Source organism: Otolemur garnettii, unplaced genomic scaffold, assembly GCF_000181295.1.
Source record: "Otolemur garnettii isolate 467f Iridium unplaced genomic scaffold, OtoGar3 scaffold00031, whole genome shotgun sequence".
Lineage (NCBI taxonomy): Eukaryota > Metazoa > Chordata > Mammalia > Primates > Galagidae > Otolemur > Otolemur garnettii.
The window spans coordinates 5,004,717-5,017,969 of NW_003852426.1; the positions used below are offsets into that span (position 1 = coordinate 5,004,717).

Consider the following 13,253-nt stretch of genomic DNA (forward strand, 5'->3'; position numbering starts at 1 on the left):
AAGCTCCATGGTACAATCACAAGTGCTGCAACATTACAAAGACAAGCAAATATCTGAATTTCCCCCCTGTATAATTTTCAGGAACTTAACATGGTTACCCCGTGCAGGGACAGGATTGCATAGCTGCACCTGCAAAGTACAGTTGGATGCTTAAGAGTACAAGGACAATGTCCAGTTCAGCACGGTGTAAGGCATATATGGACAAGAAGAGAGGCCGTTGTTGGCAATAAGTAGCATTATGGAAAAGATTTCAAATCAGCAGGATATAAATGGTGCTCAATGCTCCAGTTTTTTAAAGATAGTAATCCCAAGAATCCAGTTCAAACCCTAGTCAACATGTAGAGCAGAATTCAATCTCTATCTCTGTTTCTCTGGATCTGGGCTGAGGCCATTTGCTCCTGGCTTGGTAAAAAAAGAAAACAGTTTTCCTGTTTCTTTCTTGGCATGGAAACATAGCTTAGAGAAAAGAAGGCCACAAGTCCTGGGACCACTATGAGGGTAGCTGAACTCTACCCACATCCTATATAATTACAAAGACTGGGGAATAGGTAGAGGACAGGGAAATCTGCCTACCCACTAGTATTAAAAACTAAAATTAAGTTAATTGTGAGGCTCTCTACTCTAGAAATGTCCAAATTTAAAAAAAAGAACTTCAAAAAATAAAAAGTTAAATTCCTCTAACTCATTTATTTACATATTATATGTCCAGTATATAATGTGTAGATAAATGTATCCTGCAGTGAAAAAGACCAACTTACTGAACTTAACATTACATTATAAGACAAATTCTTGAAAGGTTTCATCTCACATTGGATTCTTTTAATAAAAAAAAAAAATTAAGAATCAAAGAAAAATGTCTGGCCAGGGCTGGGATGAGACAAACAGGAATACTTCAGAATCCAAGGAAAGGGGAAGACTGTTTGCCTATCTTCAGAGGACTATAGGGGTGCAAAAAGGGAGGGACAGATCATGCACAAAAGTACTTACAAATTACATACCCACACCCACCCCCTCAATAAAAAGAGAAGAAAAAGCCCCATCACTTAACACCAAACAGCAACATTATGAATACACCCTTTCTCTGCTGCCCATCATGCCTTATTTGAAAGAGGAGGCCTGTGAGGAGAAGTGAAAAGAGCCAGGGTGAGAGGGAAGATCTGCACTTCAGTCTCATTTCCAATTTCCTTTTCTCTTACAGAAAGTCTTCAGTCATCTGATGCCTGACATTGAGCTCTGAGCAGAAACCGAGTACGTGGTGGCCACGACAGGGGTGCCATTGTTGGCTGAGTAGCCTTGTCTCAACGTTTCAAAATATGATGCCTGCACCGGTTTGTGATACTGCAGCACTTTTATGGCATCTTCTATTTTAAACCACTCCCTCTTCCTTCCTGCGGAGACAGAGAGAAAATAAATTAGTACAAGAAGGAAGTAATGAGGTTTCTGAGCCTAAAACTTTTCAGAAAATGTAGAAGAAAACATTAAAGCAATGTTTCTCAACACTTCTTAAACATGTCCTTCATTTTTTTCCTTACAAAATATTTATAAAGCACACTTTATATGCTTCAAATATTATACAGATGCCTAATGTAGAAAATCTGTGAGAAATCTGAAGAGCTAAGAGTAATTGTGTAGAACTTCCTTCAGAGAGATCCACTGTAGTGGTTTCCTCCTGCACAGCTTGAGCCTAGGCTTTCCTTGCTTGCACACAAGAGGCCAAAGCCCAGCAGCATCCCTGTCATGTGAAAAATCAACACGAAGACCAGCTGCCAGAAGTACTAGAATAGCTGGCTTGTACTTACTTATTTATTCAAAAAAATTTTGTAAGAGTGATTTTAATAGAAAATATTTTAAGAAAAAGAAAAAACTCAATACAATCACTCTAGATTTTTCAGTTTTTTTTTTTTACTCTTTTTAAGTGTGTTTTAAAATCCTTTATTACATTTCCCCTTATAAAAGTAATAAAGTAAAATTGTTTAAAATGTAGAAACAGGGCTCGGCGCCTGTGGCTCAAGTGGCTAAGGCGCCAGCCACATACACCTAAGGTGGCAGGTTCGAATCCAGCCAGGCCAGCCAAACAACAATGACGGCTGCAACCAAAAATAGCTGGGTGTTGTGGCAGGGGCCTCTGGTCCCAGCTACTTGGGAGGCTGAGGCAGGAGACTCGCTTGAGCCCAGGAATTGGAGGTTGCTGTGATGTCACAGCACTCTACCTAGGGGGATAGCTTGAGGCTCTGTCTCAAAAAAACAAACAAAAAAAAAATGTAGAAACAAAGTAAAGTACAAAGAATACAGGAAGTACCCATCACAGCTCACAGCAACCTCAAACTCCTGGCTGGGCTTAAGCAATTCTCTTGCCTCAGCCTCCCAAGTGGCTGGGGCTATAGGCGCCACAACGCCTGGCTAGGTTGTAGTTGCCATTGTTGTTTGGCAGGCCTGGGCTGGATTCGAACCCACCAGCTCTGGTGTATGTGACTGGCGCCCTAGCTGCTGAGCTACAGGCACTGAGCCAAGAAACTGTACTTTAAAAAACTATAATGAGATCTTGTTTTCCAGTGCTCTGAATCTTGATAAGCTCTGATAGAGTGTGTGGTTAGGAATAAGGACTCTGAAGCCAAGGTCCTGGGTCCAACCACATCGCTGGCTCCAATAAGCTGTGTAGCCTTGAGCAAAATACTGAACCTACCTATGCCTCAATATTCTTCATCTATAAAATAGAGATAATCTATAGAACTTATCTCACAAGTTTGTTCTGAGAATTCATATAAAACCCCTGAAGAGTACCTAGCACAGAGTATGAGTTCACTTTTTTATCATGATTGATTCTTTTTTACTTCACACTGTTTCTTAAGCTATCTTGTATGTTAAAAAAAAATACATTAAAAAAATAATAATACATTTAAGTATACTAATGGTTACCAGAGGACGAGAAGGAAATGCAGGAAGGAGAGGATGAAGGGGGGAAAGAAGAGAACATACATGTATTTATCACACTAAACTGTACACTTAAAAATGGTAAAGATGACAAATTATAAATGTATATTTTACCTCAATAAAAAATAAAAAATTTGACACTTAATGCCTGCATTTTGTCATACCATCTATTATGAATTTACTATCATTCCTTTAACACAGGAATGACGTCCCTATTATTAGATATCAATAGTCTGCAATTATAATTATTATAAATAACATTCTGATTTTAAGAAAAAATCTTTATCCTTGTTTTTTCTTTCTCATTTGAAACAAAATCTTGCTCTGTCACTGTGGCTATAGTGCAGTGGAATGATCATCATCCTAGCTCAACTCAATCTCACATGCCTGGGCTCAAGCGATCGTCCTTCCTCAGCCTCTCGAGTAGCTGGGACCATAAACATGCACCACCAAGCCTGGCTAATTTTTCTATTTTCAGTAGAGACAGGGTCTTACTCTTGCTCAGGATTGTCTTAAACTCCTGAGCTCAAGCAATCCACCTGTCTTAACCTCCCAGAGTCCTAAGATTACAGGCATGAGCCACTAAACTCAGCTTTCAGCCTCTTGAGTACCTGGGACTATAAGCAATATGACCATGCCTTGGATAATTTCTTTTTCAAATTTATTATAGAGACTGGGTCTTGCTATGTTGCCCAGGCTAATCTTGAACTTCTGGTCTCAAATGACCCTTCTACCTTGGCCTGCTAAAGTGCTAGGATTACAGGCATGAGCCACCATGCCCAGGCTCCATTTAAACATTCCAAAATTCTAAACTTTCTCAAATTCAAAATACACATGCTTTTTAAAGTTATTATTATTATTATTTTTATTGAGACAAGAGTCTCACTTTATCATCCTTGGTAGAGTGCCTTGGCGTCATAGCTCACAGCAACCTTAAATTCTTGAGCTCAAGCAATTTTCTTGCCTCAGCCTCCCAAGTAGCTAGAACTACAGGTGCTTGCCACAACACCCAGCTATTTTTTTTTTTAGCAAGCCCAGCCTAGTTTGAACCCACCAGCCCTGGAGCATGTGGCTGGTGCCCTACCTAACCAGTGAGCTACAGGTGCTCAGCCAGAAAGTTTTGGTTTTTTTTTAATTGAGACAAAGTCTTGTGCCGTGGTGTCATAGCTCACAGCAACCTCGAATTTGGGCTTAAGTGATTTTCTTGCCTCAGCTTCCCTGGTAGCTGGGACTACAGGCACCTGCCACAACGCCTGGCTATTTTTTTGTTTGTTTAGCAGTTTTGGGCCAGGTTTGAACCCACCAGCCCCAGTGCATGTGGCCAGCGCCCTAACCACTGAGCCCCAGTACCCAGCCTTAAAATTATTAAACATATACTTCTGTTATTTCTTTTCTTTACCAGGCTCTTATTTTTGGTTATATGTAGCCAAGGGCTCATTGTGGGGAGCCCTTTTGAGGCTGTCTGGTGATGACTTACCAATGTTTACTGAGTCTTCCCAGTCTTCCAGCACTTCCGTGACAATTAGCACATAGACATAGGTTCTGTGCTTCCTCTCCTGGTTCTAAAGAACAAGAGAGAAGAGGACAGAGGAAGAAATTTTCCGTAAGAAAGTTAGGATTATTTAAAGGACACACACTCTTACCCATATGTTCTGAGTGTTTAGATATAAAGATTCCTTTCTCTTTTTATCATCTTACTAAATGGCCACATGATTTAAAACAGGCCATACCTGAATTTGAGGGTGTGTTCTTTGGACAGACTTTTAAAGGCAAACCTTTACATTTGTTTTTCCTCCTTTCCCTAAATGCAACTTCATAAGAAAAAGTCACCATATAAGTAATTAGCTGGAATGCCAGAAGAGGAGAGACTGTAAATGGGTGAGGCACCTAGAGGTCTGTCTGGTGGTTCAGTGATCCCATCAAGGCAAGTAAGTGGAATGGCTCACACAGCTCCCCCTTTTCCCACCAACGCTGCTCATCTTTATTCCTCCTGATTTCTCACATCCTCTGCCTTCTACCATGGCCTATTTCCTTGTTTATCCTGCCTTGCTCTAGCTAATTATTTTGTATTTTTTCTCTACACTTACCTACCCTTCTTCCTACCTTGGCAGGAGAGGAAGAAAGGTAAGAATAGGTAAAATAATTCTAGTTGTTTGGAGGAGAAGACTATGGAATTTAAAAAAGAAAACATGTTGGGCGGTGCCTGTGGCTCAAAAGGGTAGGGCACCAGCCCCATATGCCAGAGGTGGAGGGTTCAAATCCAGCTCCAGCCAAAAAAAAAATAAAAAAGAAAGAAAACATGTTTTTTTTCTTGCCGACACCAACTATATTTCAACTCATCATGGCAGGGAATTGGGAAAAGCTTTCAATTAGCAATAATGGGCTACGATACTGCCACTGCACAAAGCTTTATTTATTTATTTATTATTTTTTGAGACAAAGTCTCAAGCTGTTGCCCTTGGTAGAGTGCTGTGGTGTCACAGCTCACAGCAACTTCAAACTCTTGGGCTTAATTGATTCTCTTGCCTCAGCCTCTCAAGTAGCTGGGACTATGGGCACCTGCCAAAACACCTGGTTATTTTTATTTTTTTTTGTAGAGACAGAGTCTCACTTTGTTGCCCTCGGTAGAATGCTGGGGCATCACAGCTTACAGCAACCTCCAGCTCTTGGGCTTAGGCAATCAATTATCTTTCTCAGCCTCCCAAGTAGCTGGGATCATGGGCACCCACCATAATATCTGGCTATTTTTTGTTGCAGTTTGGCCAGGGCCGGGTTTGAAGCGCCCTACTCATTGAGCCGTAGGCCCTGCCCCTGGTTATTTTTTGGTTGTATTTGTCATTATTGTTTGGTAGGCCTGTGCTGGATTCAAACCCACCAGCTCCGGTGTATATGGTTCTAGCTGCTGAGCTAAAGGCACCAAGCCAAACAAGAAAACATGTTATTCTCTGCTGACACTGATTTGTTTTGAAAACTTACTGAAATAGAGATGGCATCTTTCCTACATTAATATCTATCTGGGTAGATATTATATGATACCATTTGTAATGAAGATTTTAATAGGCTTACCTCAAAAATTCCAACTAATCTTCCCAATGTTCCTTTTACTCCAGCCTGAAAAGTGAAAAAGAAAAATTAACATGTTAACATTATTAAATTGCTGGTCTCGGTCTGAGTCGTCTTGAACAGTTTGTAAAATACAAATAAAAAACAAGAGGATACAATGTGGGCAGACTCCAAGTCTGAAGAATTGTAACAGTGTTTCCTGGGTGTCAAAGACTGCTAATAGCAAGTCCACTCTGGGAGTGGAAATTCCTCTCTTCTCTTTTGGTCTCTCTCCCTGTTGGAAAGCTAGCCAAATACAGTAAGATAATCAAAGCTATGAAGCCATAATAAAAATACTTTGAAGCACTGATTAGTTAGTTTAATTGGATATATACTGAATGCCTAATGTAAGCCAGAAAATAATATCAATGCCAGAGGTACAGTGATCAATAGGCTAGAATATAAGAACCTATGGGAGCAAAACCCTTGGCTATGGCCCGGGTGCGGTGGCTCACCCCTGTAATCCTAGCACTCTGTAAGGTTGAGGTGGGTGGATTGTCCTGAGCTCACAGGTTCCTGAGACCACCCTGAGCAAGAGCCAGCCCCATTGCTAAAAACAGCCAGGCCTTGTGGCAGGCGCCTGTAGTCCCAGCTACTAGGGAGACTGAGGCAAGAAAATCGCTTCAGCCCAAGAGTTGGAGGTTGCTGTGAGCTATGAGGCCATGACACTCTACCAAGAGTGACAAAGTGAGACTCTTATCTTCAAACAAACAAACAAACAAACAAAAAAACCCTTGGCTATCTATATACAACATGCTAGAAGAGAGTTGGGTAGCTCATAGGACTGCAGGAAAGCATTAAGTCAATGAGGACATAAACATAGTAAACCCGCTTGTGAGAGGTATCGTGACAAAAATGCACAGAGCAATGTAATGGACAGTGACAAGAGGAGGGACATATCGAAGCAGTACCCTGAACCCCATAAATGCATCAATGTACAAAGTTAAGATTTAATAAAAAATAATTAATTATAAAAAATTTTTTTTTAAAAAGGCAGAAATCCATTGCTGAGGATTTTTAGAAGAGACTTAACTTGGGCATTCAGTTTGCTTTCAACTAAGAAATAATTTTATGCCCCTTGAGATTTAGTGACAATTCTGATCCAAACAGAGTTTAAGTTTTTTTAATTAATGTCTCATATTTGTATCTCTTTGTGTGCAAAAAAACTTCTTTACGACTAATATTAAGACTCATTTATTTGCCTTTTCTCAGATTTATCAAGCCACATAAATAGCATAACTTTAAAATCATGATACTAATACCACTATTAAAAATTACTAAATAAAAAAAAAAGAGGAGGGATGAATTCAGTGGGTAGATCTTTTTTTTTTTTTTTTGAGACAGAGCCTCAAGCTATCCCCCTGGGCAGAGTGCCGTGGCACCACAGCTCACAGCAACCTCCAACTCCTGGGCTCAAGCGAGTCTCCTGCCTCAGCCTCCCAAGTAGCTGGGACCACAGGCGCCCGCCACAACACCTGGCTATTTTTTTGGTTGCAGCCATCATTGTTGTTTGGCGGCCCGGGCTGGATTCGAACCCGCCACCTTAGGTGTATGTGGCTGGCGCCTTAGCCACTTGAGCCATAGGCGCCGAGTTGGTAGATCTTTTTATTATATACTATCTTCTATTGGTCCTTTCCTATATTTTTAAGATTTATATCTGATGCATTATAAAAGAATTTTTTAATCTGTTCTAATTTACTAATTTTATTTTTGACATCTAGGCTGATGTTTTTCATTTTGACCTATTCTTTTTATATTTACTTATTTCTATTATGTATGTTTTTCTTTTCTTTTTTTGTTTGGAGACAGAGTCTCACTTTGTCACCCTTGGTAGAATGCCATGGTGTCATAGCACCTCACAGCAACCTCAAACTCTTGGGCTCAATTGATCCTCTTGCCTCAGCCTCCCAAGTAGGTGGGACTACAGGTGCCTTCCATGAGGCCGGGCTATTTTTAGAGATGGGGGTCTTGCTCTGGCTCCAGATGGTCTTGAACCTGTGAGCTCAGGCAATCTACCCTTCTCGGCCTCCCAGAGTGTTAGGATTACAGGCGTGAGCCACCATACCTGGCCTATGCTTTTGTTTTCATGACTTTTTTTTTTTTCTTGCAAAGACAGAGTCTCACTTTATCGCCCTGGTAGAGTGCCATGGCGTCCCACGGCTCACAGCAACCTCTAACTGGGCTTAGGTGATTCTCTTGCCTCAGCCTCCCAAGTAGCTGGGACTACAGGTGCCTGCCACAACACCTGGCTATTTTTTGGGTGCAGTTTGGCCAGGTTTGAACCCGCCACCCTTGGTATATGGGGCCAGTGCCCTATCCACTGAGCCATAGGCGCCGCCCCCTTTTTTTTCTTTTTAGAGAAGTTATTCCTTCATTTACTTGAGAACATCATCAAGATATTTAAGTTCTTTGCCAGGCCACTCTACAAAGTTCATTTCATCTGAAGGTGTACTCATGTTCCAATTGAGGCTGCTTTTCTAAGTCTCAAAGTGACTTTCCAAGATAATCTGGGGGATACTATAGATAGAGTCAGAGGGTGGCCTGGCTTTGTCCATTGAAGAGCACTGCATCTGTGCCCACTCCCTATTTAAGCCTGTATCTTTCTTTTCTTCTTTTTTGTTTTGTTTTGTCTTACATCTTCCTAAAAGTCTAAATTCTCCATGTCCTCTTCCCTGATTCCATTTTAGGAGGTGCATCTGAAATCCCTCTCTCCAAGAGGTCCAACCACCAGCCAACTGAGGCTATGTTTTCTAATATGTTTCTGATTCATAAGGTTAAATTCACCTAGCATTTGAGTCAGGGCATATCTTCCTGGGTTTTGGTTTTTATATTTCTTCTGTGTTTGCTGGGAGTAAAAGGGGTGAGAGATGAGGGGAAGAAGAATCCCTAGAAGTACCTGGGTGATGCTGCAACTTGTTTGCTGTTACTTCTGCAATGTTATTTGTGTAATAAATTAAAAATTAATGGCTTGGTGCCCCTAGCACAGTGGTCACAGTGCCAGCTACATATACCAAAGCTAGGGGTTTGAGCCCGGCCTGGGCCAGCTAAACAACAATGACAACTGCAACAAGAAAATAGCCAGACAATGTGGCGGGTGCCTGCAGTCCCAACTACTTGGAAGGCAGAGGCAAGAGAACTGCTTAAGCCCAAGAGTTAGAGGCTGCTATGATGCCACGGCACTCTACCAAGAGCAACATAGTGAGAGTCTGTCTCAAAAACAAAAAAAAATTAAGGCAAAGTACTTAAAATACTAACCGCAGTAGGCACTCAGTAAGTTTGTACAGAATAAAAAAAGCAATTTTTTTCTTTTTTTAAAATTCAGATTAATGTGAAGGTCCAAATGATTAGGTTATATTGTGTTTCTAAGGTAAAGTTCAAGTTGTAGTTGAGGCACTTGAGCCCTTCATCCTGGGAGTCTACTGTACACTCTCACAATGTGTACATAAGTACGCAACGAGTTCTTAAGAGGCCAGGCACAGTCGCTCACGCTTGTAAACCCAATACTGTGGAAGGCCAAAGTGGGAGGATAACTTGAGGCCAGACTTGCCTGGGCAACATAACAAAATGTCTCCTTTCTACAAAAAATTAGAAAAGAAATAGCTGGTTACACAGATGTGTGCCAGTAGTCCCAGCTACTGGGGAGGCTGAGGCAGGTGGATTACTTGAGCTGAGGAATTTGAGGCTGTGGTGAGCTACCATCAGGCCACAGAATTATAGCCTAGGTAAGAGCAAGATCCTTTCTCAAAAATAAACCTTAAAAAGTTCTTATTACATATTTAATGACAGAAATAACAGAAGGTAATATTAAGTCCTAGACTCCTACATGACATACTTTGAAATTAATTTTTGTTATTTATCTTTCAAGGAATTCTGTTATCTTCTCTTGCCAATATGTCTGCTTTCTCTACTATTTTATATCCATTCACCCATGTGGCATTTTTTTCTTTAAATTTTTGGGGAATCATTGAGTATACAAAGAACCAGGTTACACTGCTTGAATTTGTTCATTTTTTTTGAGACAGAGTTTTACTATTTTGCCCTCAGTAGAGTGCTGTGGTGTTACAGCTCACAGCAACTTCAAACTCCTAGGCTTAAGCAATTCTCCTGCCTCAGCCTCCCAAGTAGCTGGGACTACAGGCGTCTGCCATAACGCCCAGCTGTTTTCTGTTGCAGTTGTCATTGCTGTTTAGCTGGCCCAGGCGGAGCTCAAACCTGCCAGCCTTAGTGCATGTGGCTGGTGCCATAACCACTATGCTATAGGCACCAAGCCCACTGCTTGCATTTGTTTGGTAAAGTCCCTCTTATAATTGTGGCCTGCCCCCAAGAGGTATGTCACATACCATGACCCCTCACTCCTTTCCTACTTCCCCTTCTTTACTACCACTTTCCCCCAGCCCCCACTGCGTACAAACATAAATCATCCTCATCTCAGAATTGAGTATTGGATTCTTGCTTCTCCATTCTTGTGATGCTTTATGAAGAAGCATGTGTTATAACTCCATCCAGGTTAACAAAAAAGATGGAAATTCATCATCTTTTTTAGTGGCTGAAAAGCATTCCATGGTATACATATACCATAGCTTGTTAAATCATTCTTGGATTGGTGGGAATTTAGGTTGTTTCCACAATTTGGCAATTGTAAACTGACCTGTGATAAATAGTCTAGTACAAATGTCCTTATGATAAAATCATTTTTTTTTCTTCTGGGTAGATACCCAGTAATGGGATTGCAGGATCAAATGGGAGGTCTAGTTTGAGTTCTTTGAGGATTTTCCATACTTCCTTCCAAAAAGGTTGCATTAGTTTGCAGTCCCACCAGCAGTGTAGATTAAGGGACAGATAAAACTGTCATTAGTCAGGTCTAGTGTTCTATGCCTGTAGTCCTAGCTTCTTGGGAGGCTGAGACTGGAAGAATATTGAGCCCAGCCTAGGTAATATGGCAAGGTCCTATCTCTAAAAGAAAAAAAAAACAAAAAAAACAAACTGTCAGTTTCTATACATTAGTTTCTAACAAGTTGAAGGTTAATTAGAAGTGAAAATAATGTCACTGAAATTTTGGTGTACAAAATGGCAGTGTTATTTGATTTATACTCAGACTTCACAAAATTACATCTATTTTATATTTTTTTCCAACTGCTTCTGACAAAGTGAAATCACAGCTATATGTATATATAGGTGTTGAATGCAGAAATTACTAGTAAATAAAAGCATTAAGTAAATTGTATTATTTGTCAATAAAGTTGATTAGTGTCCTAAAACTCGGGAGATTATTATTATTATTTTGAGATAGAGTTTCACTATGTTGCCCTCGGTAGAGTGCTGTGTTGTCACTGCTTACAGCAACCTCAAACTCTTAGGCTTAAGAAATTCTCTTGCCTCAGCCTCCCAAGTAGCTGGGACTATAGGCGCCTGCCATAACACCTGGCTATTTTTTTGTTGCAACTGTCATTGTTGTTTGGCAGGCCCGGCCGGGTTCGAACCTGCCAGCCTTGGTGTATATGGCCAGCACTGTAACAACTGTGCTACAGGCACTGAGCCAATGTCCAGCTAGTTTTTGTATTTTTAGTCGCTCTCTCTCAGGCTGGTTCTGAACTCCTCAGCTCAAGCGATCCACCCACTTTGGCCTCCCAGAGAGCTAGGATTACAGGCATGAGCCATCGCACCCTGCCCAGAAACCAAAAATTTAGAAAAGAAAATAATCTCCCAGCTTGGTCCCTATGGCTCAAGCTGTTAAGGCACTAGCCACATACACCTGAGCTGGCAGGTTCGAATCTAGCCGGGCCTGCCAAACAACAATGACGGCTGCAACCAAAAAATAGCCGGGCACTGTGGCAGGCGCCTATAGTCCCAGCTACTAGGGAGGCAGAGGCAAGAGAATTGCTAGAGCCCAGGAGTTGGAGGTTGCTGTGAGCCATGATGCCACAGCACCCTACCCAGGGTGACAGCTCGAGACTCTGTCTCAAAAAAAAAAAAAGAAAAGAAAAGAATCTCCCAAGTTTTAGGACACAAATCAATTTTATTGGCAAATGATACAATTTACTTAATGCTTTTATTTACTAGTAATTTCTGCATTCAACACCTATATATACACATATAGTTGTGATTTCAATGTGTCAGAAGCAGTTGGAAAAAAATATAAAATAGATGTAATTTTGCAAAGTCTGAGTGTAAGTCAAACTAGTGCCATATTGTACACCAAAATTTCAGTGACATTATTTTCACTTCTAATTAACCTTCAACTTGTTAGAAACTAATATATAGAAACTGACAGTTTTGTTTTTTTTTTCTTTTTGAGACAGGATCTTGCCATATTACCTAGGCTGGGCTCAACATTCCTCCAGTCTTAGCCTCCCAAGAAGCTAGGACTATAGGTATACAATATTATGCCTAGCTAATAACAGTTTTATCTGTCCCTTAATCTTTCTCTCAGGTTTTATGTTAATACTCAGGGGATCTACTCAGCAGAATTCTATTTTAAATGATAATACTAGTAACTTACAGAAAATGCAAAGTATTCCTAGATTTAGCAGGGGTTTTTTGTTTTCTTTTACTGAAACAGAGTCTCACTTTATGACCCTTGGTAGAGTGATGTGGCGTCATAGCTCACAGCAACCTCAAACTTGTGGGGTGAGATTTAAGAGTTTTCTTAGACAGAGGTCTCCCCCATTAGCAAGAGAATTTCAGTTCTTCATAGTCATAGTTCTGATAGAGAAAGATTTCTCATAGGCAATGGTCCTTTAAAGACAGAGTTCACTTTAATTCTTACATTATCATAATCCTCTTGGACTCAGAGTGCAACTTTCATCCCCTAGCTCTATTTCAAATCCTGCCATAAGCAATCTGAGAGTGGGTTATTTTTACTTCTCACATGATTTCTGCGTGCAGGTCAGGATAGGTGTCAGGGCCACAACTGACAGATATTTGGCTCACACATTTGGGATTGTATTCAGGGTATATGTAAGTTTGGCCCAGTCAGGGTCTTAGTATGAACCTGTTTTTCTCAAAATTATATGAAAGCAGTTACAATTTCAACTTACATGTCAAAAGTCCCTAATCCAGAGGAGGAGCCTTTATTTAAAAGCTCATCTTGGCCAGGTACAGTGGCTCATGCCTATAATTTCAGCACTTTGGGAGGCCTAGGCAGAAAGGCTTGAGGCAAGGAGTTTGAGATCAGTTGGGCAACATAGCAAGATTCCATCTCTACTATTTTTTTTTTTTTT

The 13,253-nt window shown here is 40.7% G+C and overlaps 1 protein-coding gene across 1 annotated transcript in view; it reads right to left on the reverse strand.

Moving 5' to 3' along the window:
* Positions 1-672: 672 nt before the first annotated feature.
* NUDT3 (nudix hydrolase 3) overlaps positions 673-13,253 on the reverse strand; it is a 109,468-nt gene continuing 96,887 nt past the window's right edge. Inside the window, exons 3-5 of the mRNA XM_012804703.2 lie at positions 5,998-6,042; positions 4,409-4,493; positions 673-1,388 (exon numbers count right to left, since the gene is read on the reverse strand). Of these exons, the coding sequence (XP_012660157.1) occupies positions 1,210-1,388; positions 4,409-4,493; positions 5,998-6,042 (309 nt within the window). The 3' untranslated portion in view covers positions 673-1,209. The remainder of the gene's footprint in view (positions 1,389-4,408; positions 4,494-5,997; positions 6,043-13,253) is intronic.